The sequence below is a fragment of the Crocodylus porosus genome, unplaced genomic scaffold (genome assembly GCF_001723895.1).
Source record: "Crocodylus porosus isolate Cpor-Errol unplaced genomic scaffold, CroPor_comp1, whole genome shotgun sequence".
Lineage (NCBI taxonomy): Eukaryota > Metazoa > Chordata > Crocodylia > Crocodylidae > Crocodylus > Crocodylus porosus.
Genome location: NW_017728931.1, coordinates 59,854,892 through 59,881,154, shown reverse-complemented (window position 1 = coordinate 59,881,154; position 26,263 = coordinate 59,854,892). Strand labels below are relative to the sequence as shown.

General features: G+C 46.8%; 2 protein-coding genes across 4 annotated transcripts; both read right to left on the bottom strand.

Moving 5' to 3' along the window:
- Positions 1 to 258: 258 nt before the first annotated feature.
- ART4 (ADP-ribosyltransferase 4 (Dombrock blood group)) lies at positions 259 to 8,469 on the bottom strand. Of its 2 annotated transcripts, none has more exons than XM_019545183.1 (3): positions 7,827 to 8,469; positions 3,274 to 3,991; positions 259 to 851 (listed from the first exon to the last, which is right to left on the bottom strand). In XM_019545183.1, exons 1-3 carry the CDS (start codon positions 7,878 to 7,880, stop codon positions 748 to 750), a joined length of 876 nt encoding a protein of 291 aa, XP_019400728.1. In that variant the 5' UTR covers positions 7,881 to 8,469; the 3' UTR covers positions 259 to 747. The 2 variants fall into 2 exon arrangements, with proteins under 2 accessions (XP_019400728.1, XP_019400727.1); XM_019545182.1 differs by having other exon boundaries at positions 7,812 to 8,468.
- Positions 8,470 to 12,547: 4,078 nt separating this feature from the next.
- LOC109316823 (matrix Gla protein-like) lies at positions 12,548 to 22,515 on the bottom strand. Of its 2 annotated transcripts, XM_019545180.1 has the most exons (4): positions 22,292 to 22,515; positions 19,257 to 19,292; positions 14,255 to 14,327; positions 12,548 to 13,610 (listed from the first exon to the last, which is right to left on the bottom strand). In XM_019545180.1, exons 1-4 carry the CDS (start codon positions 22,356 to 22,358, stop codon positions 13,481 to 13,483), a joined length of 306 nt encoding a protein of 101 aa, XP_019400725.1. In that variant the 5' UTR covers positions 22,359 to 22,515; the 3' UTR covers positions 12,548 to 13,480. The 2 variants fall into 2 exon arrangements, with proteins under 2 accessions (XP_019400725.1, XP_019400726.1); XM_019545181.1 differs by lacking the exons at positions 19,257 to 19,292; positions 22,292 to 22,515 and adding an exon at positions 18,466 to 19,127.
- Between the last annotated feature and the right edge of the window lie 3,748 nt (positions 22,516 to 26,263).

Here is a 26,263-nt window from a genome sequence, read left to right as displayed (position 1 = left end):
TCTTCAAGAGGAAACTGGATAGGCACTTGGCTGGGGTCTTATGACCCCTGCCACCCCCAGTGCTCCTTCCTGCCCATGGCAGGGGGTCGGACTCGATGATCTGTCTAGGTCCCTTCCGACTCATTGATTCTGTGATTCTGTGAATTATGATCACTGGTATCACACACTGAAAGTCAAAGCAATAAAATAGAAGGGACAGTTAGTTTTAATAGTATCACACCCCTTCCCTGATACACACACTAAGCTAATACAAGTCAGTTGGCTCTACAATTTTTATTTAACAGATATGTAATTTTCAGGTCTTTTATTATTGGCCACCAGAGGGTACTATTACTGCAAACACAAAAAAATCCTACTAAGACTTTCAAAGGAAATGCTAATACACAGTCTGTTAGGACTTGAGTTTTGTTTAGTCAGTTTATATTCATACTGAAGGCCTTACAAAAAAGGGCTGAGACTGACTGGAGTCATAGTTATGCTCTTTAGTACATACACAGATCAATTATCCTTGTATTTGCAATGTATATACACATGGACCTGGTTTGATGATGACATAGTGCATGAGTTCTTGTAGAATCTGAACAGCATACACCCTGACTCAACTAGTCAATGAGAGTTGCAGCCAAAGTCACAAAAGGTGTTTGGCACTTTGTTGCATCAGTAATATCTATTGCTGTATCGCTAGCTTGTCATTCCCTCTCCTCCATTCTTCACTCTTGCTCACTCAGCATATGAATCCATCTGGAATCAGGGAAAAAGCCATTGTCTGGCCAAGTATAAGGAATCAGTGATCACACAAGAAAGAAAAACAGTGACCCATGGTGTGCTGACACAGTTCTTGTTACTTGATGCTATAAAAGAATCAAACAGGAAGATCTTTAGAGTTTCATTGACAGGGCAGAGTTCTGTTGCATTTAATTTCTGGCAGCCCTTGTTTAGGACAACCATTTCCTTATAAAATATGTTTAACACATGAATGAAAAAAAATGGGATAATCACATCCAGAAAACCTTTTGCCCAGAATCAAATGCATGTAGTTTAAATTTTCCATTTCCTCAGTTTTGGCTATTTTGAAATGTAGCATACAGCATATACAATGCATAACTCAGATTAAAGTTGCCTGTTTCAAAGGTGTATCGCAGAGACCTCTGTACAAAATCATTTCTATCTCCTTTACATCCCAGTGGAGTTAATAAACTCCACCTTCTGTGCAGGATTCTAGCTTAGCTAAGATATCCCTTTTCACCTCTGATAAAGGCATAGTAAAGTAATTATATCCAAAATCCTACTCATTCAATTGTACTAACATTCCGGAATGCATTCTATTTGCGTATGAGTCTTAACCCAGAGATGTCAAAGCATGTTTTCTTTAGTTACAATGGAAATCAAAATCAGCCTCACCAGTGGATGTAACCTTAACTCAGGGCTATCCAGCTTCTGGGAACCAGAGGCCACATGCCACATAGGCCAGCTGTGATTTGGGCTGCATGCCACATAGCCCCCCAGGATACCTGCCCCTAGATTGGGATGGGCAATTATTTCAGGCAGAGGGCTGCTTACCCAGTTTTGGCAAGCTGTCAATGGCTGCATGGGTAGCCCCACCCCTTGACAGGTGCCCCTCCTCCTGGTCACCATCTTGGGACCAATGTCCCAATGTCTTGGGACCAATGTCTCAGGGCCAGCACCGGTGGGGCCCAGAGCAGGGCTGGGCTGAGAGGGGTCTGTGAAGCTGGGCTGGGCTGCACCAGCAGGGAGAATGGGGAGCTGACCCGGCTCCATAGAGCTCCTGCCAGCCGGGACCCTGTACTCCTGCCTCCCTACTCTGGGCCTCACTGGTGCTGGCCCCAGGACACCAGTGTGGACCCCATTCACCTGCTCACTCCCAGTGCCCCTCAAGCTCTGTGGTACAGGCAGGGGGCACCTTGCAGCCCTGATCCCCTGCTCACCGGCAGGTAACGAGCTGGTGCTGAGTGTGGGGAAAAGCAGCTCCTCCCCTGCCCCATGGCCAGTGCTCCCATGCAGGCTGCGAGTGGCTGCAGCGCAGGGTGCAGGGCACAGGGCAGGGGAGGGGTGGCTTTCCCCACTCCCCTGCACTCAGCACCAGCTTGTAACCCGCACCTGCTGCCATCCTGGGCCCTGTACCAGCTTCAGGCTTGCCCATCAGGGCTATGCCATGGTAGCAGCTGTTTGCCACCACCACCTCTGGGTTGTCCAGCACGCAAGCTCCAGGTGGGTAGCAGCAGCAAACATTGCCCAACGTGGCAAGAAGTGGGGCCACATCTGCTGCCGCTGTGCAGCAGGCCCAATGGGCGAGGCCAGAGCCGGCATGGCAACCAGGCTGGCAGTGGGGGTGGGTTACAAGCTGGTGCTGAGCGTGGGTGGGGGAAAGCGGCCACTCCCCTGCCCTATGCCCGGCGCCCCGTGCTGCAGCCACTCACCACCCACGTGGGGCTGCCTGTGCCTGCTCAGGACAGCCCCGCGTCAGCTGCGAGTGGCTGCAGCAGGAAGCACCAGCCAGGGGGAGGGCAAGGGGCTGCTTTTCCCTGGGTTCAGCTTTTCCCCGGGCTCCTTCCCTGCCCAAGGTTCCCCCCACCCTCCCTTATCCGAGTTTCCAGTCTGGTGCACTCACGTGGTCCCAGGCCAGAATTGGGAGGGCTGGGTCAGGCAGACCCTGCTGTTGCAGGAGCCTGCCGGGCTTCCCCTGGGTCCTACTACCCCTGGTTTCTGTCATTTTTTACAGGAACCAAGGACAGATCAATATTAATTTTCTAAATTTTTTAGGGGCCCTGCGGGCCAGATAGAATGGCCTCACAGGCTGGATGCACCCTGCAGGCCATATTTTGCCCACCCCTATGTTAACCCCTCACAGGCTGGAGGTGATCCTGTTGGACAGTTCTGCCTTAACTGAGTGAGAAACCACAACTGCTCCATCCTAATTGGATTAACCTGCATAAATGAGACTATCATTTTTGTTCATACTTAACGATTCTTAAAAACAAAAAAATTCCCATTGCTGCTACTTGTGCTTAATGTGCACCATTCCTAACAATATTGGGATGCCTGAAAAGAAAAGCTTGTTTAGGCCTTGGCTTCTTTGCCAGCAGTTTACCAATTTAACCTGTACAAAACAAAATTAATAATTGGTTCTCCAGCATCACCACCACCACCAAATTTTACTGTAGGCCAAGAACAAAAAAGCATATGCCCAACTGAAGGACATGCCTAGATCCTTCTTCTTTGGGTCTACACTATGAGAATTCCAATAGACAATACCTTTCAGGAGTTCGCAGTTGTACTTGCTGTAATTCCCCAAAGAGTCCAGACGCAGCCAATTGCCTCTCTGCGTCCAGTTGAATTTCCTGACTCTGAATACTTCATAGGGGGGGATAAGGACCTCTCTCTCAGATGCATAGTGGGAGAACTGCTGCACAGGTGCTCCCAGGCAAGTCTTTATGATGAACATTGTTTCGGTCCCAAATTTCTTGGCTTCCTTCCAAAGGAGAGAGGAGGAGGCAAAGCGGCCAAATCGCACTGTACTGCCCAGTTTAGCATCAAAATGCAGGCCTTTTACCCCCCTGTATACTAGATAGCACTTGTTTGTTGTTGTGCCACTTGCCCACCTCCTTACCAGTTGAATTGCTGTAGTCAGGTAGAAGTGCAAATATTTGAAGGGGAAGTTGTGTCTGTAGTGCCCTGGGGATCTCCCAGCTCTGGATATAGCCTGGTTCAAGTCAGAGTGTAGTGGAGAATTCATGGTATAAGCAATGAGGGCTATAGAGTGATTCTCCTGCATCTCTTTGAGCAAACTGGTTGACATCATTGCCCAAGCCTCTTGGGCTTTTTCCCAAATGTTTGAGTAGTTCTCATGAGCACCCAGTTCTTTTTGGAAATAGTTTCCTTGTTTCAATTCTTCCACCACCTGGTTTCTGCAGCCATCATATTGGTCATCAAAGGAATCTGGTGCCATATCCATGAAAATTTGGGGCACAGCCTACAACATATAAGTCATGCAAGTTTATTCTAAAAAATATGGCCCTGTCAGCTTGAGTATATCAATATGGAAATAAATCATAATTTGTTCCACTGTTTGTCCTACTACAGAGGGCCCAGAGTACACAGCAGAACAGTAAATACTACAGCACAGTGTTAGCCATTAGGGAGCAGCAATAAACTGCACAGCTTATTGCTCCACCTTTTATTTCTCCTGTGAAGCTCCTGCGCATGTGTTTGCACATGCACCCAGACCTCGGCACATTGAGCCAGGTCACAGCAGCCCAGGGCTGCTCCAGCTGGTCTCAATGTGCTGCAGAGGGTCTGGCCTGGGACACAAGGGTGCCTCAGCATGGAGCTAGCCAGCTAGCAGGTCCAACACTGAAGCACCCTTGCGCACCAGCCAGGTGGTCAACATCTACACATGCACTGTTGCGCACAAAATAACTATGCAACAGGCTAGGACTTGTATTTACAAGCCTTACCTTGCTGCAAAGGTTGTTTTTTTTTTGTGTGTCCTAATAGGGGTGCATGTGTAGACACTCAGACATTTACTACATGGTTAATTAGGCAACTGCACAGTAAGCATCTCACATAAACGTGCCCAGTGAGTGGTAGACAAACCTGGCATTCATTTTGCTCTTGAGAGGAGCACCTATGTGACCTCAGGTGTTTAGACAAGTTAAACTTAGAGACTGCGTCCCCATGAGAAATATGCTTTTTCCCAGAGACAAAGAGCAGCGGCACAATATGCTGCTTGTCCCCGGGAAACTCCCATGCACATGTGCTCTGGCACACGGCATGTTACCCAAGGTGGGGTAGGGGAGGCTAGGGCCAGTACCTGCAGTACCATCAGCCTTACCTGGGGTCCTGAGGGCCTTCAAGAGTTGTAGCTGTGGCAATCCAGCAGCATGGAGCCTAGCCAGCAGCTAGAGCCTGCCAGGCTCTGGTTTCTAGTGGCACACACTGCCACCAAATGCGCCGCCCCACCTTTTTAAGGTGAGGGTTTTCTTGGTTGTCAAATGGCAAGATTCCCGTTACTATATTAGTTATTTCTTCATTATCTTTACCGTTTTTGATGCGTAAATGTAAGTAGGTGGCTAGGGGTTATTAGGGTGGATCATTAATCCATCTGCTTTGGTATCCTGCCTCTGACTGCCCAGTGTTTCAGAAGAAGTATGTAATCATCAGCAAGGATCTGTGTTTTCTGTTCCTCATGGGAAAACAGAAAAAAACACAGATTTTCTCCTTTTACTGAAGGAAAACATAGATCTCTCATTTTAACAGAGAAACCCATGGATTTTGCAGTTTTGCAAAGAGCTCTCTGAAAGCTGGCAAATTTCCAGCTTGCAAGGGGCTGAGAGGGAGCAGGAGGAGGGCAATCAAGCAGGGGGTGCCATGTGCATGTATATGCTCCTGTAGCTAACTGGGGGAGGGAGGGAGTTGAGCAGGGCTGGGGGTAGGGCTGGGGCTGCTGCCCAGCTGGGTGGTGCATGGGGCCTGGGGCTGCAATATGTGGCTTCAGGACCCCCGGCAAGGAGCAGGACAGGGCCATAAGTGGCTCATCTGGGGGCGCAAGGGGGGTGGGACCAGTTTCCCGCCACTGCACACACTCCTAGGGGCACAGGGGGGGACTCATACCCCACCAGTCTGTGCATGGTGTGGGAGCAGGCATGGGCTGCCCACTGTGGGCTTGGGCTCCTGCCTTGCTGCCCTCCCCCAGGGCCTCCACAGCCTGCAGCAGGGCAGCATGGGAATCTCATTGCCGCTGTGAGCTCTGCGCTGCCCTGGTGACACATCCCCCAGCATGCACAGCTGCAGCAAGGAGCAGAACCCCACACCGCCACCCCTGCTGCTGCTGCTGTGCTGGGGATGCCTTGCCAGGGCAGCATAAAGCTTGCAGCAGCAAAGAGATCCCCACATGGCCCTGCTGTTTCCTGCTGCGCCAGGTCGCACCCACTGGGCTTCGGAGGACCTGGGAGAAGGGAGCAGGGTGGGAGCCCAAGCCCATAGTGGGCAGCTGGTGCCTGACCCTACCCCCGCCCCTGTCTCATGCACAGATCTGGAGGCACGAGTCCCCCCTGCCCTCCAGGAGTACACGCAGCAGCAAGGAGCCAACCCCTCCCCCCCGAGCCCACAGCTGGAAGGTAGTAGGCAGCAGGAAACAGGCAGCAAGGTGGGAAGCCGGGCTTCACTCCACTGCAGCAGCCATCACCTCCTGCCAGGGCCAGGGGACTGTGGACCCAGGTCCCTGGCCCCACAGCCCTAACACCACCAGGAGGGCCAGGGGGCTGTGGCAGGGAGTGAGGTATATGAGCAGGGCCAGGGGGCTGAAGGGGAGAAGTGAGGGGCCTTTCATTTTAATCGTGGATTGGGGGGGCAGGGGTTATCAGAGAATTTGATTTTTTATCAGAGAGTTTGCATTTTTTTATCAGGGAAAACCAGGATCCCTGGTAATCAGTATGCTAGCTGGGAAAGGCCATAAGAGTGTATGTACTATAAAGATACATTTCCTGATGCCTTGTTTTGCCATCATAGATATTCTATCTGCAGAGCACGTTATTCACAAAATAATGGTCTGTAGCCTGTAAATCATAAATCACATGAATAATCTTTACTCATCTAATTCATCTACATAGAGCCAAAGGAACTAATTTTATAATTAACTACTATTCTAACGGGTAAGAAGTTGCAGAAGTAGGCACCACAACAGGAAAATAATACTTAATATACGTTGTTATATGGTTATATAGCAGATTACCGGCTGACATGGTTTTTCCTATTAAAAACCTGCTGTTATGAAACATTAAAATAATGCATCTGACAATATCATTGGGCTGTTCTTTTTGCTGCCTCATTTTGTATTGGACTTTGGTCAAATGCTATGTCCAATTAGTTGATATTTAGTTGAATACTGCAAGTAGGTAATCAGTTTATTTCAAATCATCACTGTTCATGTGAATGTGGGGTTACAAAGGCATATCTTACTTGGCTTTTAGACTTAATAGATTTCATAGATTTCATAGACATTAGGGCTGGAAGGGACCTCGGGAGATCATCGAGTCCAGCCCCCTGCCCAAAGGGCAGGAAGTCAGCTGGGGCATAGGATCCCGGCAAGATAAGCATCCAATTTACTCCTGAAGGTGTTCAATGTAGGTGCTTGAACCACCTCCGCTGGCAGACTGTTGCAGACCTTGACTGTTGCAGAAATTCTTCCTTATGTCCAGCCTGAAACGGTCTTGCAGGAGTTTGTGACCATTCGACCTCGTCATCCGTTGGGGTGCTCTGGTGAACAAATGGTCCCCCAGATCCTGGTGGTCACCCCTGATAAACTTATAGGTGGCCATCAGATCACCCCTGAGCCTACGCTTTTCCAGGCTAAAGAGTCCCATGGCTCTCAGCCTGTCATCGTAAGATCTGTTTTCCTGACCTGAACCATATTGTTTTATTTGGGATATCACTTCTCTGACCATGTCAAGCTAAGTCATTTGGAGGGTTGGGAATCCCTACTGCAGACAGGGGATATAAAACAGCAGATGAATACATCTCTGGACAGATTTTAAAGCAAAAGAACACTTTTCTGAGAACAACCCACAAATATTGGCTGGGGAAAAATCTGACTTGAAACTACCATTTCTAGCAGCGAAGTTAGAGGGATTAGAGTAGGTGAGAAATGGAGCAGGGCCAGTGAAAGCAAATTAGTTTTCATGCTAGGACTGATCCAAAATTCACTGAAGATAATGTAAAGGTTCTATTTGACTTCAGTGGGCTCTGAATCAGCCATTCTCTAAGAGATGACACAGTTTCAAATAAAGTACAACCTTTTCACCCCTCACCAGCCACTCCAGGGAGAAAATTAGCAGCAGGTTGGTCAGTAGATCTGTCATCATTCCAGAATCCAGAGTTCCACAATTCTTTGGTCACTTTGAGCATCAAGAGGGGTTTACTCTGTTTTCTAAAGCTGTCCCCCTCTTTTCTTTTCTAAAGTAATACACTGAATTTTTAAAAATTCTGCAGTTTGGAATTTGCAGTTGGATTTAAGTCAAGATTCTTTCTTAGCTTATTCCAGAGGTAGGGATAATCACCAGACTTGCAGAATTGAAGGATAGTAGCTTTGAACCAAGGCAAAAAATGCACTGGCAATAATAGCTCCAAATTAAAAATAATATAGACAAAAGCTACATACAAAAGGAAGTGTCTGAGTCCTTTAAAACCTGAGGCAGTTTCTCTTCCACTCCTTTTATGGTTGTTATATTCACCAGGTCTGTATCAATTTGCTTCATTTCAAAATCACCTGCATTCTTTTTTTCTTCCTCCTTCTTTGTTCTCCTTACATCATACTCTGTCCAAATGTTGTTAATAGTCCAGAGAGAAAGGAGATCCTCTCTTTGAGATGTCAGAAGAATCTCTCTCCTGTGTGTTTACATAGCATGAAAAGAAGAGGGAAGTCTCCAGTCCAGAGTTTAATGAGCAGCATTAAAAGGAGTGCATAGGCTCTGATAAAGGCAACAGAGACATGGGTTTCTCATTCAGAACCCATCTGGGACCACTGATAATACAGACGCCAATTCACTTCTGACCTCATCGTCTTCTAGTTCCCCTGATAATGCTGTTGGCAATCCCACTCTAATTTAGTTGAACATTGTTTTTTAATTTCCACATTGCTTAGGGAAGGCACATAAATGCATAGTCACAAAACCAGGCTCCCACTTTCTAATGTACCTCACAGAATGAGATTACAGGGACACTCAGTCTCCATGATCTGATCACTTCTCATGCTCTCTGCTGAAATTGACAACAAGGAAGAAAACATTTGTCAAAACTGAAGGTGTTTTTGTGTAGGGTGGGCAAATGAATTAGGCTAAGAGCTACCAGCTCATTTCACAAAACTGCAGTCAGATGGCGGTAACTTTCAATCAGTGCTGATTTTGGCGGGAGTCAAACCAGTCCCTTTTTGTGAGCAGCTACATCAATGGTTCTCAACCAGGGTGACACAGCAACCTGGGGTTCCTTGAGAGCCTGTCCTTTCAAGGGTGCTATGGGGTGCCACACAATTAGCACTGGTAGGTGTGCATACACCAGAGGTTTCATGTAGGATACCATAGTGTCAAAAACACTCTGACCAGTTGTGGTCTTTCTGAAGAATTGCTCTGTCATTGTTTTGTAGTCAAAATATGAGTGAAAACGAAGAGCTGGCATTTTCTTGGGGGTGCTTTGAATCTATCAAGGGGTGCCGCAAATCCGAAAAGATTAGGAACCAGTCAGCTACATGTTCTACTCCTACTTACAGTTTGCACATGATCTGATTCTGAGGGAAATTGTGTCCAGCTTGTGGGAGGCAGTCCACAAGACATTTAGACAAACCTGAACATGCTTGGGGCTAAGTTTTGTGAAGTCATAAACTAAACAGCACATTCTGGAGCCTTTTCGGCGCTCTCAGCACTGATAAGGTCTTCTTACATATCTCTGTAAAACACACCAATACCCCTGCTTCCCACCTCCCACCCATGTAGCTTCTCTGGACTTCTTACCCATATATCATGCTCTGTGGCTTGTTGTGGTTACTCTGCATAGAAGAACTAACAAAAGGGGCCAAAGCATGGTTCTGTGCATATGGAATAATGAAATGCAATCTTTAGCTCAACTTGGTAGTACTTGAGGCAGAAAGGACTAGGGATAATGATCAAGGAAGGTGTGTTGGCTGGTAAATCAGGTACACATGTGTTTATAGTTTGGTTCCTCATGAGACATATACAACTACAAAGATGATGTGAGCTTATGGCCACCATTGATGTCAAAATACAATTAGGGGCTAGTTCATAATACTATGATAGCCTGTAGCGTGGGGCTTGGTGCTCCTGCTACTTTAAGGACCGCAGGTGGTGGGAGAAGCAGGCAGCAAGTGTAACCAGAGTCAATCAAGAGCCATAGGACTAGGGAGTGGTCTGGGCTAGAGTGAATATAAGCCCAGGCCCTGAATGTAGCCAGCAGTAAGATTCTGGAGACTGCTGAAGAAACATCATCTCAGGAGGAGGGCTACAGCTCCAGAGTGCCAACATGGAGAATACAGCATGAAGCAGGCTGATCCTACAGGCTGCAGGGGAAGGAGCTCCTGGCTAGGAGCCCTGGAAGGGAGAGTCTGATGGGCTGCTGAACTGCCTTGTGATTCACAGTGAGACTGGGAGCTTCAGGGCTATAACTCAGAGCTGGGGATTATGCTGGTACCTAGTGAAGACTGCCCTGGAAGTTTGTTTGCCTACCCTGAGGTGGAGTACAGTTTGCCTACCCTGAGGTGGGGCTGTGTGCTGTTTTCCTCTCTTGTTGGTGTTGATGGGTGCAGAATGGCGAGTTTGCTAGGGTGCCTATCTTTTGGTTACAGTTCATACTGGTGGTTTGGGTTGGGAGTGTGAGGGGTAGTCTCTAGCAATCCCATTAGTGCCGTAGAGACATGTAGTGACCTTGAACCCTGCTGGGGGCAGGTTCAAGGCAGAGCCAGCACAGACCGCAAAGAAGGGCAGAGCATGGGGCCACAGAGCCCAGAGCAGGGCTGAGCCAGGGGCCCAATGCCTGAGAGGGGTGGAGATAGGGGCCAAGGCCCCGATGCCCAAGAGGGCAAGACTAGAGCTGGTCCAATACAATGGGCCTGGGCTAGAAAGCTCAGCTAGAGAAAAGGGGTGAGGGCTAAGTAGGCTGAAACTCCAACTGGAGAGTGATGGTACAGCAACACCTGGGAGGCATGGGATACAGTGTAGGGGCAGATGGAGCCATATAACTAGCCCTTAAGTCTTATAGGTATCCTGAAGCACAGATGGACAGAGAGCACCCAGGCAGCTCAAGAGCAAGGTCAAGCCCAGTGGTGTTCAGGAAGGACCTGCTGGCTAGTGGATAGAGTAAGTCTCACTCTAGGACTCCCAAGGCAGCCCCACTTTTGATCCAATAATTACATCAAGGCATAGCGGGGGAGGATACCTTAGAGGCAGAGCAGGGCAAGTGTTATGGGGCCACCAGGGGGTGTCACAGCCACCCCTAGAGCTCAGCTGTGTTACACTCTCAAAATGTTAGTACACTGTGTTGCAAGATGTGCCTGAAGTGATGACACTTTTCTCCTGATGATGTAACATTGTAATGTAGAAGAAAAAGTAATGAAAAAAGCCAATCCACATATAGTTCTCTGAATCACTCAACCACATCTGTCTCTGAATCTTAATAGATGAGCTTTTAAGCTGGGGGTAGCCGAGGGGATACCCTGACAGTAAGACAAGGTAACCTCCACGTCTTGCATATTCCTAAACAAGCAGGATGTCATTTCTAGATACAAGCAAGAATGAAAAGGGCCCAGTATGAAAAAGACTGCACACCACTGAGTTAGGGTATAGGAAAAGTCAGGAGATATTGAATATTTGTGTTTAGTTCCAAATTTGAACTTCATAAAGTAGACTGGATAGATAAGGCCTTCTGCCTTTACATTGGACCTTTAGGGCTCTTTGTATATATTTCTGTATGAAATTAATGGAAAGTTAACCTGAACTTGGCTTACAGGGTCCCAACGTTTATGCAGAGCTTTGAAAATGTCAAAGGGTGTCATGGTGCAACTGATTTCATCAAATGAAGTTAAATGAAATGGCCACAAGGCAGCAGCAGAGGATCTACAAGAATGAGCTCTGGAAAACTATATATAGCTAAAAATGGAAGTTACATCCCCCTGGCTAGGCCTTGGTCCCGGCACTTATGATCAGATCCATCCCGGCACCCAGCTACCAGCTTCAAAGAGCCCTGGATCGGCGCAACATTCAACTGGCGCAAATCAGACTGCAAAATTAAAACCTGACAACTTTTCCACTAAATCAATTAACTGAAAGGGAAAAACAGTAATAAAAGATTCAACAGGCAGTTTGCTTTTTTTACTTTAAAAGAAGAGGAGGAGGAGGAAACTGTTGTAAATAAATCTATGTCCAAACAATAGAAGGAATTAATAGTATGGAATTCTGCTGTCCTTCTGTAAGCAAAAATTCCACTTGTTTTAATGAGTTTTGTTCAGGTCAAGCCCATGTGTTCGCGTAGTTTCCATTAGTATAGCTTCATTGGAATCAATGGAACTATGCTGATTTGCACCATCTGAGAATTTGGTCCCTGGACAATCCTGAGTGCAATATCCTGTTCTGTTTTTGTCTAATAGCAATATGTATGGTGAGTTTCAAATCTGCCATATTTGTGCATTCTTGTCGGTTCTAGAATAATGGGCTCACTGCTATACCACTAACTGTGTTCAAATGGACATGGAAACTGCATTTTCCCTGAAGAGCAGAGAAAAAAGATTTAATTCAGCTGACAACAGTGTAGGATGTACCTGATCCTCCTCCCATGTCACACCAACATACATAGTTACTCCAGATTTACATTTGGGTACATGAGAGGAGAATCAAGGCAGATATTGATGTTTCCTGCTCTTTAGTACCCAACTCCAAAAAAAGTACTTTATCTTCCAGCCCACTCTTCCATTCTAGTCAAATGTCCCCAGTAGAAGCCAGAGAGATGAAGAGAAGAGCAGAACATGAACCCACTTTACATAACCCACATTTATTACAGTCAGCAACTGGGGATGACTTCACCAGCCAACATGCAAATGAAGAGAAATCACTTGTTTCCAGTCTCTTGAAGCTTGCCTCTATGAAGATACTCATTTCTTCCTCACAGAATATGACATATGATATATGACGATACGAGAGGCTTCTGAAAGTTGATAATGCATAATACTCATAAAAGATATTTGAAGGAATTTGCATAGAAGAAAGAGGATATGTAAACCAAGCATTGACACAACTTCAACCCCACCTTAATTTGTTTTAGGTTTTTAAAAGTTCTATTAATTTTTCATTCCATTTTTGCCACTCTCTGCATTTTTTTCAGCCAGGACTAGAAACTTAAGTGTCAAATAAACTATGAAGAAAGGCTTTCCGTCTGGCTATTTTCAGACAGACCAAAAACAAGTTGTACCGTAAGAACCAGAAATTACCACGACCCCGCCCCACTTCCTTTCAGATCCAAGAAATTCAATGAAGCATATAAATGAAGATGCTTATCTCAACAGAACTACCAATGCTGCTGGTGCTCATCTGCTTCCAAGTAATAGATGCTCAGGATAAGCACCAAATCCTTCTTCAGAAGGATATCCTCTTCCTACACTTGCTCTGGAGCTTTGTTGGCAGGTAAATAAAACAGGCTATCACACTTCACTGAGGAAGTTTAAAATACCATGGAGACCACAGGAGGAAAATGTCCATGGTGAAAGCTGCACAGTTAATGCTGAAAAATCCATGACTAGAAAATTGAAAATCGGGATAAATATTGCCTTTGTGCTCTCATTGCTGATGCACACAATTGAGGTTGGCCCAGTCTACCTTTCCCTTTTCTTTCCTTCCCTCCCACAACCCACATCCTTATAGGAATTAAACTGGACCCTACTTAGGTGAGGGAGGGGACAATCGCATTTTCAGTACTCTTCACTATAATGGCGATAGTCAAAACGGTATCTCATTTGCCTGGAGTGATATCTACAAGGTAAATATTCTTCACACTGCTCACGCCTCTGCTCTGCTGGGGACTTGTAGTTTTCAAGGTACCTGGAGTAGACAAACAGAAAGATGCCTTTGGTCATAGTCTGTCATTGCACTGGGGCACATTCCATGCCACTTGCTGAACTGAAGGAAAGTGATTCCCCACCAATGTACTCCTTTGTTTGCTTTAGTTATTTACAAAGGGCTAAAACCCTTTGATTCATTCCCCGGGGCTCTACGACCTGGAAATTAAACCCAGTTCCCATTTTTATTGTCCATGAAACTGTAGCAGCTGAGGATAAAACACAAGCTCCCAGGTTACTGTTCCAGGCAATCTATCAGCTGGGACTTCAGCCCAAGGCCTTTAGGGTATATGTATACAGCAACCTCCTGTCCCTATGGGAAAAAGTGCCCAGCAGCACAAGAACACTGACCATTGAAAACCCCTGGACATGTCCTGTCTGCTGGGAGCTCCGCCAGGGGGCAATGTAGAGCCAACAACCCATCCTTTTCAGAGAACTTCTTCAAGGATATTAATAGTGCTTTTAGAAAGATGTTTTCCACTTCCAGTGTCTCCAACATTCTCTTTCATGCATGGAGATGGTGGTACTAATATGAACCAAATCATCATTGTCTTCCCTCCCCACTCTTACATAATCAGAGTAGAGTTCAGTACTAAGTCTAACATGTGAGGCAGGGAGAGGTTTTACCATTCATAATAGGAGGAGGCCCTCTTCTTCCTCTTTACAAAGGCATTAGCAGTTTCTTTTCCTATCTTGATACCTGCCAAGGGAGAATAAAATGAGTTAGAGACACAGGGGCAAATATTACATTGTGTGCTGGAGATGGGATATCTGCACAAAGAGATGCCTGGACCACTTTGCCCTAGTTCCCATTGCACTTCCCTCAGCCTCCACACTAATGTCATCTCATTTCCATACCTGGCAGTCCCAGTTGTCACAGGTTTTAACTGGGATCAAAACAGGAGCAGCATGGTCCTTTACAAATGTAGCCCTTTCAAGCTACCTTGCTGTTCCTCTGACAGCAGGTGGCCATAACTGGCTTGCCCCTGGAGGAACTGCAGTATAAGTTAAATGAGCTGTAATTAATTGACAGACACTCACAGCTCTGTGCGTAGGTGGGTGTATGTGTGTGTTGCTAGGGAGGGGAGAGTAAGCACATTTTATCTTGCATACTGCACAGATACCTAAAACAGAACAAAAGGCTTTCAGAAGGAGAAATGCCACATCTGTTTACAGCCTGTAAGAGTGGTGCCTCATCATGCCACATCTGTTTACAGCCTGTAAGAGTGTGTATACCAGTGATGGTTGCATTGCCTCATTTCCAAGAATTGGCGCACACAGAGTGGGAGTAGGCAGGGATTGCTTTTACAGGAATGGTCTTGGGTACAGTATAGAGGCAATGGAAGCAGGCCCGTGATCACTAAATGGTGCAAGAAGTGCTCCTTATGCCAGTATTTGCAAAACACTGAGACAGAAATACAGGCCTTGCCATAGAGGTGGGACCCTTCCTGGCTAATCTCATCTTTCTATGTCAGGGTTACAGGTGCCAGTGAAATGTTTCTGTTGCCATAATTCTTGGCAAGGAAGAGAGCTCAGATGTCTGTATTCTGGGAAGGTATCCCTGGAGACCAACTGGCAAGCTAAGCTCGGGTCAGGCCTGAAATCCTATCTGCACATAAACCACCAGTTAATAAGGTGCCAGAAATGACAATCTTCCTTGAACGGTTTTGTTTTCCATCCCCCTGTGTTTTGATTGGCTCTCTGGGGAAATTCCAACTTTTATAACTCCACACAGTGATATTATCCTTTAGCCAGTGGAGGCAGAAAAAAACAGAGGGCTCATCCACATATGTAGTCATGTGAGCCTGCAGCTGCTCAAATAGCAGCGGCACAAATTTGTGCCAGAGATTTGTGCCTCAGCACACATGCCTGAACATGCACTTTGGGCGGGGCAAATTGTGCCACTTGGGGTAAGCTAATCCTGCCCAGCTCCTCCCAGATTTTCACCCAGATTTTCACCTGTGCTGGCTCCAGCAGTATAAAAAGGTGCCCTGGCAAGCAGCTCAGGGCTATTTGCCTTCAGGAGCTTCTGAGGCCTGGGCAATTGGTATCTGGGGACACTAGCCCCTTGTGCCAGCTGGACTGCTGAAGCAGCCCTAACCTAAAGTGGCAACTGCACCCTCTACGCACTGCAGCAGTCTGGCAGTGGGGGCTGCTGCCTAGCTGTGCCCTGCTGCCACCTGTGACAGTATCTGTTCCCTTGGACCTGCAGCCCCATGTCAGTGTGCCTGCCAGCTCCAGACAAGGACCGCACAACCACCTGGGCTGTGTTACACACACTGCAGCAAAGCTGCCTGCACTTCTGGGCCAGCTGCCAGTGGGTTCTGGCTGCACAGTTGGCCTTCTGGCGGCACTGCTGTCATGTCTTCTGGTGTACCCTCTCTGCCATCTGGGCAGCTATCACCCAGAAGATGTGCTTCTTGTGGTGGCCCACTTTGAACTGTTGCTGCCTGTCTTCCTGGCCCCAAATGTCCAGGAGGTCAGCCACCTCATCTGCCTTCCAGCTGGGTCCCCGGTGCTGGCCCTGGGCAACCTCCACTTCCCAGGTCTCACCACTTGCCTCACTGTCAGAGATCCTGGTGTTCCCTGTTTAAAAATTGCAAATTCTCTGATAAAAACCAGATTCTCTCATTAAAATACCCCAAATCTGTGTTCTTCTGCAATTAAAATGAAACACCACTATCTATAGAGAGATCAGTTGGGCAATGTGTCATTGATATATTTACCATTTTAAAGCAATTTGGAAGCCTACCAGTGCCTCTATTATCATCACAAAATTAATTCCAAATATCTATACACTTTGGCATTTGCTTTTGGTTTTGGGACCTTTTTTGTCATAGAAAAATCAGAGCTGCTCCTGCATCCTTCACTCACCAGGATGTGGGATGCTGAGCAATACTGATATGCTGATTCCCTGCCCCTGCCCCTCACTCTCAACCCATAGCCCCCCACAAACCCCTTATTCCTGACTGGTGGCCCCTGCCTGCCTCCCTATTTCCCTCCGGGCCGGGCCTAGCTCCGTCCCAGCACCAGGACATGAGTCCAGCTGCAATTATATCACCCACTGCTTTGTGGCTCTGAGCAGTGCCAGCCCTTGCTGTTCTGCTCCCTATGCCTGTACCCAGGCCCAGTAATTCCCATGCTGTTCCTGGGAAGCCCTCAGCTGGGGCTCAGGGACTGGGCTGGGCAAGCCCCTTCCCTTCCAAACTGGTCTCCCCTTGCACAGGCTGCTCTAGTGGGGCAGGGGGGCTCCAAGCCCATCTATGGCAGCCTCTCTCCCCCATTCCCAACCCCAGCCTCTCTCTCTCTCTCTCTCACACACACATATACCTGCTGCCACCTCCACCCCTCCCCCAGCCCATCACACACTCCCCCCAAGTGGTTCCTGGGACCAGGAGCACCCCCAGGCTGGGGCTGATGTGTGGGCATGGGGCAGGGCTGCAGTGTGACCATTGCCCCTGCAGCCATGACTCCTGCTAGCAAGTCCTGTCCTGTCCAGTTTGGTGGCTGGGCACACGGGGTGTTAGATTTGTGGGACTGGGGATGGGAATGCATATGGGGGTGGGGTTTGTGGGGGAGGTGTGGGGCTTATGCGGGGGTTTTGGGTGGTATGGGGTTTGTGGGTGTGGGATTTGGGGGTGGGTATGTGGATGGGGAGTTTGTGGGTGTGATTTGGGGGTGTGGGGGTTTGTGGGTAGATTGTGGTGGAGTTTGTGGGTATGGGAGGGACTGTGTGGCAGGAGAACTGCTCAGGAGGGGTGGGTCCCTTGCATGTCCCCCACCCCCCCAGTGCACAGAGCACCCCCATGTCCCCAGCAGCAGCAACCATCAGGGCACTCATCCCTGGCAGAGACCCCCAGCAGTGCAACGTGGCCTCATACCCAGCAGCTGTACATGCCACAAAGCGTGGGCCTGGCCGCCTGGTACACACTCTCAGGCAGACAGGCCAGCTCTTGCTGTCACCTGGGATCCCAGCACCACATGCAGAAGCCGCATGCCCTCGGGCCTGCACAGGTCCTGTCTCCATGTACCCCGCATGCTGTTGTTGGGCTGAGCCAGCTCCCTGGAGTCAAGACCCAGCCTGGCCCAAGGGTGCACAGCTTCTGTATGCAGTGCCAGGACCCTGGGAGACAAGAGCCAGCCTGCTCCTGTTTGAGGGCCCATGCCCTGTGGCATGTGCAGCCACCAGAGGTCTCTGCCAGGAGTGGGCATGAGTGCCCCAACAGCTGCTGCTTGTGGGGGGCAGTGCTGTGCACCATGCAGGAGGGGGGTGCTGTATGCTATGTGGGGGGCTAGGCAGGGGACTGTGCTGAGGCAGGAGGCAACACAGAGGCACGGGGCAGCCATAGAGATGCTCTGGCCAGGTGCCAGAGTATCTTCTTGGAGGACTCAGCCTCTGGTTGCCTCTCGGCATGCTCCAGAAATGTACCCTGCACCACTTTTTTTCCTGCATGCAGTGCAGGAAACATCTTTTTGTTCTTAGTGTGCCTCTTGTGGTGTCTCAAACTGCTTTGAGGTGCCATAACAGGCATGTGCTCGCTCATCTGAATGCAACCAGAGAGTTCTGGAAGATTTTCCAAATGGATTTTGGTAGTGAGTCATGTCACAAAACAGACGAGGATCACATAAATATGTTAGGCCCCAAATTCTGGTTCCAACCTGTTCTGAACAGAGCAGGCACAGAGAGTACATAGTTCAACCCCACTCCACCCCTCTTTTCTTGATAGTTGGAATTAGTGATCTAAAACTTTGTCCCAGATTTGAGATGCTCTTAGGTTTTTGCCTGAGGCCTGTTCCAAGTCCCAGCTCTTTCTACCCATGTCTAAACACAGATTTACCACTGCCAGGCAGTAATGCCTTCAGATATGCTGCATTGTTTTCCATGGGCTACCTCTGGAACTGGAAATAGTATAGGACTGTTAGCATCTCTGGGGCTGACTAATTAGCTATCATTCATCAGTGCTCACCCATTGCTACTAAATCACAGCTGCACTGCAGGTTCAGGAGGGTAGCCCTCCTGTAGCCTGCTTGATGGCACTACAACCCGGTACAGCAATGTAGACACATGATCTGTCATTCCACCTCCCCTTACATCCTGGTGGAGGCAACCATCTTCTCCTGCCCTGACAAGCCAGCAGAACTCACTTACTTGTCTTTGTGCTTCTTTTTGACTCCTTTTAGTTTAAGCCAAAAACCCTGCCCTGGCACTTTGATGCATCCTTTGTAGGTATACCTTCTACTACCCCCTCACCTTGCCCTCACCCTCATTTCTGTACCTCTGAAGGCCACATGATTCTTGAAAAGGCCTGTCTTGTGCCATGTGATATCTGAGGCCTGAAAAATTCCTCCTCATGTCACTGGTGCCTGCTCCCTCATGATTGGAGAGTCCATAGTTCTGACTCTGAAGAAGCCTGGACCATATGTTTGCTACAGGCATTCATTCAGCTAAGATGAGAAGCCTCACGACACCTGCTGTGTATGACCAGAGTCAAGCAAAGGAGGAGAAAGAAACGATATAGGATTCAGCAAGGATCTTAGTCATTCCCTAATACCCAAACATGGAAAATTCAGAGATCACGGCAGTAAAGTACAGAGTGGTCAGTGGTGGCAAACTACTCAAATGACTCACTTTCAGCACTGTGCGATTCCAAGGAGTGTTCTAGATCTGGAAAACAAAGAACAGAGCAAGTAAGCAGAGACTGCCTAGACACCAGGCCTGAGATCCCAGTCCTGAAAAGCCCACAGTAGATGACTACTAGATCTTCCTCCATTTTTAAACAACCCAATTACCTACTTTAGGAAATTCTGTCTCTCTGCCCCTGCCACCCACTCCTCCCCTCCCCCCAAGGTCTTGTCTACAGCAGGAGTTTGGGGCAAAAGAATCCCTACATTTGCTCTATCAGTCTCACTGGTGTTTGTAACAGTTTCTAGCCGGGATGGAAACAGTGGGGCATTTTTTGGCAAAAATCCCTAGCATAAACATAGCACCATGCATGGCTGTGGCTATATGTGGTAAATCTACTGCACTGGGCAGCAGTGTTCGCAAGCACACTGCTCTGTTCTGCATGGGATGCCTCCTACACAGGAAGCAAACAGACTACTTAACTTGGGGCTGGGGTAATTTCCATCACCACCCAGCCGTGCATGGAGACAGCCACACTGTTTCCTGTTTCAGAGTCAGCTGACCCAGAGCAGTGAGGCATGCTCCAAGGCATGGTTGCTGAACATGTTAAGTTAACTGTGTAGATATGGCCAGGGGAAGTTGTGTTTCTTTGATCATTAGGGAACTGTGGACTATTGACAGGGACTGTGAAAACCAGACAGAACCAAAAATATGTAGAGTCACCCTTGCCTTGTGCAGCTTCACAGACCAGAACTGAGGAGAAGTGATCACATCACACTAATGGCCTTCTAGTCATCCAGGGCATCTATACACGTGCTCCAAAGTGAAGAGGGCAGGCAGTTTAACTAAAGTGACTCTGAGAGCGGCTCTAATTAAAGCACACACAGCATCCCCTGTATTCAGTATCCTGTGCTTCAGAATGGTGACAGGGGCTCACTCAGTGAGCTTTAGTTAAAACACCCCTGCCACCATTTACACAGGATGCAGAGGCTGCTGGAGCACACTAATTAGCATGGTCCAACAAACTGAATGAATTGAATCTGCTTTGATGCATGCTAATTTATGTACTAAGGTCAGTCAGCTCTGACCCTTGATGATCTCTGAAGTCCCCTAGGAAGAATTTGTGACCTTCACCCTCAAAGAGCCCCGGCTCCTCTTCTGACCCATGCAATCAACCCACTCACAAAGCCAGCAGGGGGAAGTTGACCTGGAACATCCTCCAACTGAACTAGGTCCCTCACTTTAAAGTGAGTTCCTCAGAAGCCTCTTCACTATCACCCTGGCCCAGTACTCCCCAGGAGTGTATTTGCACCCCTGTAGTGCTGCCCCATTGAAATTCTTGTCCTCTAGAGTTCTGAACACCAACATGCAGCCCAGCTTCCACCCCCTAGCAACAATAAGTCCAACAGAACAGCAATTCCGAACACTGTAACAGCTTATTAGTGTTTGTTGCTGCAGGATCTCAAAGTTCTTCTCACATACAAATTTGTTAATCCTCATAAGTAAAAAAAATGCTATAATCCCCTGTATTACAGTGAAAAATCTAAAGTACAGAGAGATTAAATGACTGCTTAGGATTGTAGAGGGTCAATGGCAGAGATGAGCCTGGAACCTAGGAATTGATAGATCCTGAATAACAAGACCAGCAAATGGGACAAGCAGATTCTATTGAGAGATAATAGTAAGGAAAGGGAGCAAGCAGTGACTGACTTGCTTACCCTTTCATTTCCTCCTTTGAAGAGGTCACTGACGGAAGGGAATAGAGAGTGCTTTGTTTATTGCTTTTTTATCCTCAAAAGAGTTCAAGTGTTAGCTTTTGCCAAAGTACTGGTATTTCATACAGATATATTCTAGGAGGCAACCGTTTTTGATGGCATGTCAGAGGTCAGGATGCAAACTCGTACTGGGATGGAGCCCTTTGAATATCTCTAGGGAGACTTGCTAAAGCAACCAGCATTTTTCACAGCACATAAAAACTGACAGAAAATTAAACCAAGAATTTTGAATGTCATGGTACACAATAGTTAAAAAGCAGAAGTGACCAAATATAAGATCAGGTGAGAGAGCTGTTAAATAAATATATATTTTAAGATTTGCAATGTATGTGTGTGTATATACACACATATAAGATTTATATATATATAAGTTTTGCAATGATGTATGTGTGTGTGTAGATATATACGCATAAACACATACATACATATATGTGTGTATGTATGTATACATATATACATATACTGCAAATCTTATGTACATATAAGATCTGTGTGAATAGATATATACACACTGTAAATCTTTAAAAAATCGCAGAGCTGATGCCAGTGAAAGCGGGCATGTAAGGCTGACAACTGATACAATACAGACAATAGCAGGGCCCTTTTCATCCTCCTCTTCTTAGCCCTGCTCACTCCCCCATCACAGCAAGTTTTCAATATTTGCTGTTTCAGAATCTGTTTTTCCCCATGCATTTTTGGTAATGCACTCACTCCTGATTAAAAGCACTGCAGCTATTTCAGCTCTAAATGTTAACTGTTCTTGTTGAAAAGGGACAACTTATTTTTAACAATGTAACATTCTCCCAGTCCCACATATGTCAATAGAATTAAAAGGTAGGTCTGTTTTTTTGTCCTCAAGCTAGATGCAATATAGCTTTCCAGTACTGGCAGAGATAATACATCCTCCCCATAGTCTCAGCAGTTCTGCTGATTCACATGAGTCATGACCTACAGGACAGATCCCTCATCCAAATCTAGAATTTATCTAAATCATAAACCAGCTGCTGAGGCTCTCCCTTGTCCAATGGTGCAATAGTTGTTATCCTAGTGAAGCCAAATATTCATTAGGGATCAGGCTGGGGACCTTCAAATCCATTGTCAGGTGCAACCTACATGGCTGGGATTGAGAACCTGTGCCATAACCACTTGTACATAGACTATCCCCAAAACTGGATTTCTCTTAATCAGAGATCCCTCTCAGAATCTAAGTGTTCAGTAAGACACCCAGATAATATTCCAGGCAAAATAAATGTAATATCCCCTTACCTCTCTCACAACAGCAAAGGACTACCAAGGTCAGGGTCAGGATTAGTAATACCAAAAAGTTCCTCATCCCCTTTTTTGGATGATATATTTTTTACAGTCCCAGAGCTTCTTTTGGAGAGTTCTGAAGCTTCTCTGAAGCTTGCCTCTCGGCTGCAGTTTATATCCTGTGATCATCTGGAGAGATCAGAGGTCTGGCTAGAGGCCCTTAAACCTTGCATCCCAGTTCCAACACAAAGACTTTCATTTGGGCCAGGAGCTATCCGGTCCTGGCAGCCTTTGCACATTCATCTCAGTCTCATGGCATTTCCAGATGACTTTATGGATCGCTTAACACAATTCCTAAAGAAAAACAACAGAAAAAAATAATAGCCTTATTACAAACATTCCACAGCTCAATGTTGAGAGAATAAGTGGTTTCAGCTGCTTGAAAAAAAAGAACAATGGAAGAAACCAACCTGTCATGATGTAGCGTCTTTATTTCGGAAAAAATGCTAAATTCTTCAAAGTTATAGTCCAGGTCTGATTATGAACTTAGTTTTGACTCTTCCCTCAGAAGCCTCTCTAAAATAGTCTTTGTGTGTTGGGGGATGGCAATTGCAGGATCGATTTCTGTTGTTGGAAGTTTAAGACAATTCAGGCAAAGTGCTCTGAAAAATATGAGTTTTTAATGCTTGAAAGGATTTTTTTTTATTTATTCCTGAGAGGTTTCCAATATTTTTTTGTTTTTTTCATGTCTCAAAAAAATAGACCTAGAGACTCCACAGCCACCACCAGAGAGTGTGGCCATGCGGTATGTGGCACCGCATACCCATCTGCAACACCACACATTCAGGCATTTCCCATTGTGCTACCTTGCAGCATGGGGGGGGGGGGGCAGGCTGGGGAGGGGTTTGACCCCAGGAGATCCTGAAGTAAAAAAAAACTCATGCAGAAAAAAAGTGGGGCGGCACACATGGAGGCAGCAAGTGCTGCCTAAAACCAGAGCCTGGCCAGCCAGAGCCACACTTTGGCCACCAGCCAGGCTCCCAGCTACAAGAGCAACATGGCTACAACTTTCCCAGCCCCCAGAACTCTGGGTAAGGCTGCTGAGGCCAGCACAGTTGCTGGACTCAGCCTCCCCTAACCCACCTGGGGTAACCTGCCATGCACCAGAGGGCATGTGGCATGGGTGCTCTCCAGGGACGAATAGCAGTGGCACTAGGTGTGTCACTGCTAGTTGTTCCCAGGGAACCAAACATTCGCACTCATCTGGATGTGGCTCATGTGACTATCCTGTTAGCTCCATTGATGCCTTTAGCTCGTTTAAAAGAGTTAAGAATTTATGACCAGATATTGGTTACCTTTAACATACGTGATCCAGAGGAAGGTTTTCAAAGAGCCATTATCTTCCTTTATGCAGATCACATCATCCAGCAACAATTACTTTCTCTCTGCTTTCTTTATGTGCTCAGGACGGCGTGGTAGGCACTTGCGCTATTCTCACAGGAGAGAACAGAAGTGTGCTAAAGGAGTATAGAAGTGTCCATGCTCTCTCTGTGCTTGTACAAGGGAAATGCAGATCCACATGACCCTGCAATGAGGCTGAGTTCTGGGGGGAAGTTCTGAGTTTTGCTGGGGAACGGTTTAGAGGACTTAGTGTGAACATTTTTTGTTATAGACAGTTTTATAGTAGGACATCTAGATGCCCTTTCCACCTGCAGGGAACATACCAGTCTGGGCCTTGCAGCAGGTACTAAAGACTGCTTCCTGAATGCTTCCAGATATTATGTTTCATTTTATTGGGTGATTTTAGTCTTCCATATAGTTTTGTTACACTTACTAAGGTGCAACACTGCCTGAGCAGAAGAAAAGGAGTCTCTGAGGGAGGTAGAGGGAGAAAAAGCAGAGTCCTGGGGAGAACAGGGAGAACACAAGGCAATGGCCAAGGTGAAGTTAGCGCGTTCAGAGGCTGTTTAGCCCTGTGCTGGCAGGAACTGCATTGGCCCAGTAAAACTGAAGCAGAGCTGTCTGCTGTGCTGTTTAGGACATCAGCACTCTGGCACCTGCCTACCTTGAGAAAGAGCCAGGGTCTTGAACCCAGAGGCTCGCCCCTCTAGAAGCCAGGCCAGGGCTGGCTGAAGGAGGGTGCTACAGGAAGGAGACTGAACAAGGTGTTTCAGGGAGCCCCACTATAAATCTCTCCTGAAAGCGGGGGAGGAAGGGAGGAAGAAGGGGGAAGGTGCATGGCAAGAAGTTCCATGGCAGACCCCTAACTCCAGATGGCAGAGCCAATCAAAAAAAAAAAAAAAGACAGAAAAAATACCCTTTGCTCAATTTCTATCTATCAGTTCTGATCAGCATTGTGGATTCCACCTTAAAAGCACCACTGAGCCCTCAAACATCCCAGTCAATCTAAATGTTGAGTTCTAATACTTTGTGTCCAAAAACTTGTCCCTCAGTTACCCAGTTAATGTAATAAAAAATATCACAAAATAACCCTTGCCTAGAGTTCTGGTGAGTGGATATAGCTATTTTAATCTGTGTGACCCAATACAGGTAATATCTGCATGGCCCAATGGTTACAGAACATTTTCTTTCTTATCTGCAGACTTCATGGTTCCTCAGTCTCAGGTCAGAATAGCCTCTCAACATGCTAGAGATAAACAGATCTAGTTTTGCCAGGAAAGAAGCAGGACTAAGGGCACCCTTTGTGGGAGGGACAGGAGGTCTGAGACAAGTAACATGAAGAAAGACTGGGAATGGGAGAAATGGACCCATGTGGCCATTAAGATATGATTTCTAAGATATGTGAGGACTGGGGGAGAGTGTGGGAGCAAAGGCTATGTTTAGAGCAGTGGTTCCAAACCTTGGGGTTGCAACTCTCCAGCATCTCTCTCTACACTGGTGGTCTAAGATATGAGCAAACTGAACAACATGTTTGGCAACAGCAGTGATTTCCAGCCCACACAGGTTGATGCCTCAATGATTTCCAGCTTCAGGGCCAATGAAGAAAGTCAGGTGATTCATGGACTGATACCTGGAAAGACTATGCTTACCATGGTGCAAAGGAAAACGGGATACATGTTGCAGCAAGGCTTAGGGCATGGTATGTGCAATGTAGATGGCTTTAGTGAATAGTACAAGATGTGTTGTAGGCAGAGAGAAAATGGATCTGGAAACACATTTAGTGCTAGAAAATGATCTTAAACATGCATCTATCTATAAATATAGGCATACCCATGGTAGCGCGATGTGGAAATATTTAACTCATTTGGTTTTCTGTCACAGATCAGCCTTTTAGAAATATTTTCTTTTAACTTAAATGGAATTTCAGGACATAAACTCCATGCCACTTAGATCAGAGATTGAATTGAAAATGCCTATTGCTCACTTCAAGTGCCATGAAAGACAATGATCTTTTAAAATATATATATAAATGAACAATGTCGATCCCCAACCAAACAAATCTGTTTCCAATCCATCCTCTGTCACCCTTTCTCATGAGCATGTAATGTCAGAAACAAATTCTGCTGTTGTTTACTCTGATGCAGTTCCACTGAAATCTGTGGGGTTGCTTTGGGTTTATGCCGGGATATCAAATCTTGCATAACTGCACTGGAACGTAAATGGCTTGCAGTCTCAAGGCTTGTCTGCTCAAGAAAGTGCACACTAAGCTGGGGTGCAAATTTAGAGCACACTGGCTCCTCCTCTTCTTCATAGCATGGCTTACTCCACACTAATTTCCTCGTATAGGAACGCTCATACAAAGAGTTTGATTAGGCTTTCATATAAAAAGAGTAATCAAGGCTTACATGATGTGTATTTCCAAGCATTCACCTATTAAATTCATAAAGGCTGGAGTATATTTATAGGGCCAAAGGGCTGGAAGGGACCTCAGTGTCATCTAATCCAGCTCCCTGCTAAAGGCAGAATCATTTCTGACTAAACCATCCCAGGCAAGTGTCTGTCTAACCTGCTTTAAAAAATTCCAGG

What these genes read in the sequence shown, in the direction of transcription:
- ART4 (XM_019545182.1), bottom strand. Translation starts at nt 7,880, where the DNA reads ATGATGACAGATCTACTGACCAACCTGCTGCTAATTTTCTCCCTGGAG. An exon ending in GGCTGGTGAGGGGTGAAAAG is followed by an intron (nt 3,992 to 7,811) that starts GTTGTACTTTAT and finishes TATATGTTGTAG; the next exon opens with GCTGTGCCCCAAATTTTCAT. An exon ending in CAACTGCGAACTCCTGAAAG is followed by an intron (nt 852 to 3,273) that starts GTATTGTCTATT and finishes ATTCTTTTATAG; the next exon opens with CATCAAGTAACAAGAACTGT.
- LOC109316823 (XM_019545180.1), bottom strand. Translation starts at nt 22,358, where the DNA reads ATGAGGAACTTTTTGGTATTACTAATCCTGACCCTGACCTTGGTAGTC. An exon ending in CCTTTGCTGTTGTGAGAGAG is followed by an intron (nt 19,293 to 22,291) that starts GTAAGGGGATAT and finishes TTTGTTTTCCAG; the next exon opens with ATCTAGAACACTCCTTGGAA. An exon ending in GCCTCCTCCTATTATGAATG is followed by an intron (nt 13,611 to 14,254) that starts GTAAAACCTCTC and finishes TGTCTACTCCAG; the next exon opens with GTACCTTGAAAACTACAAGT.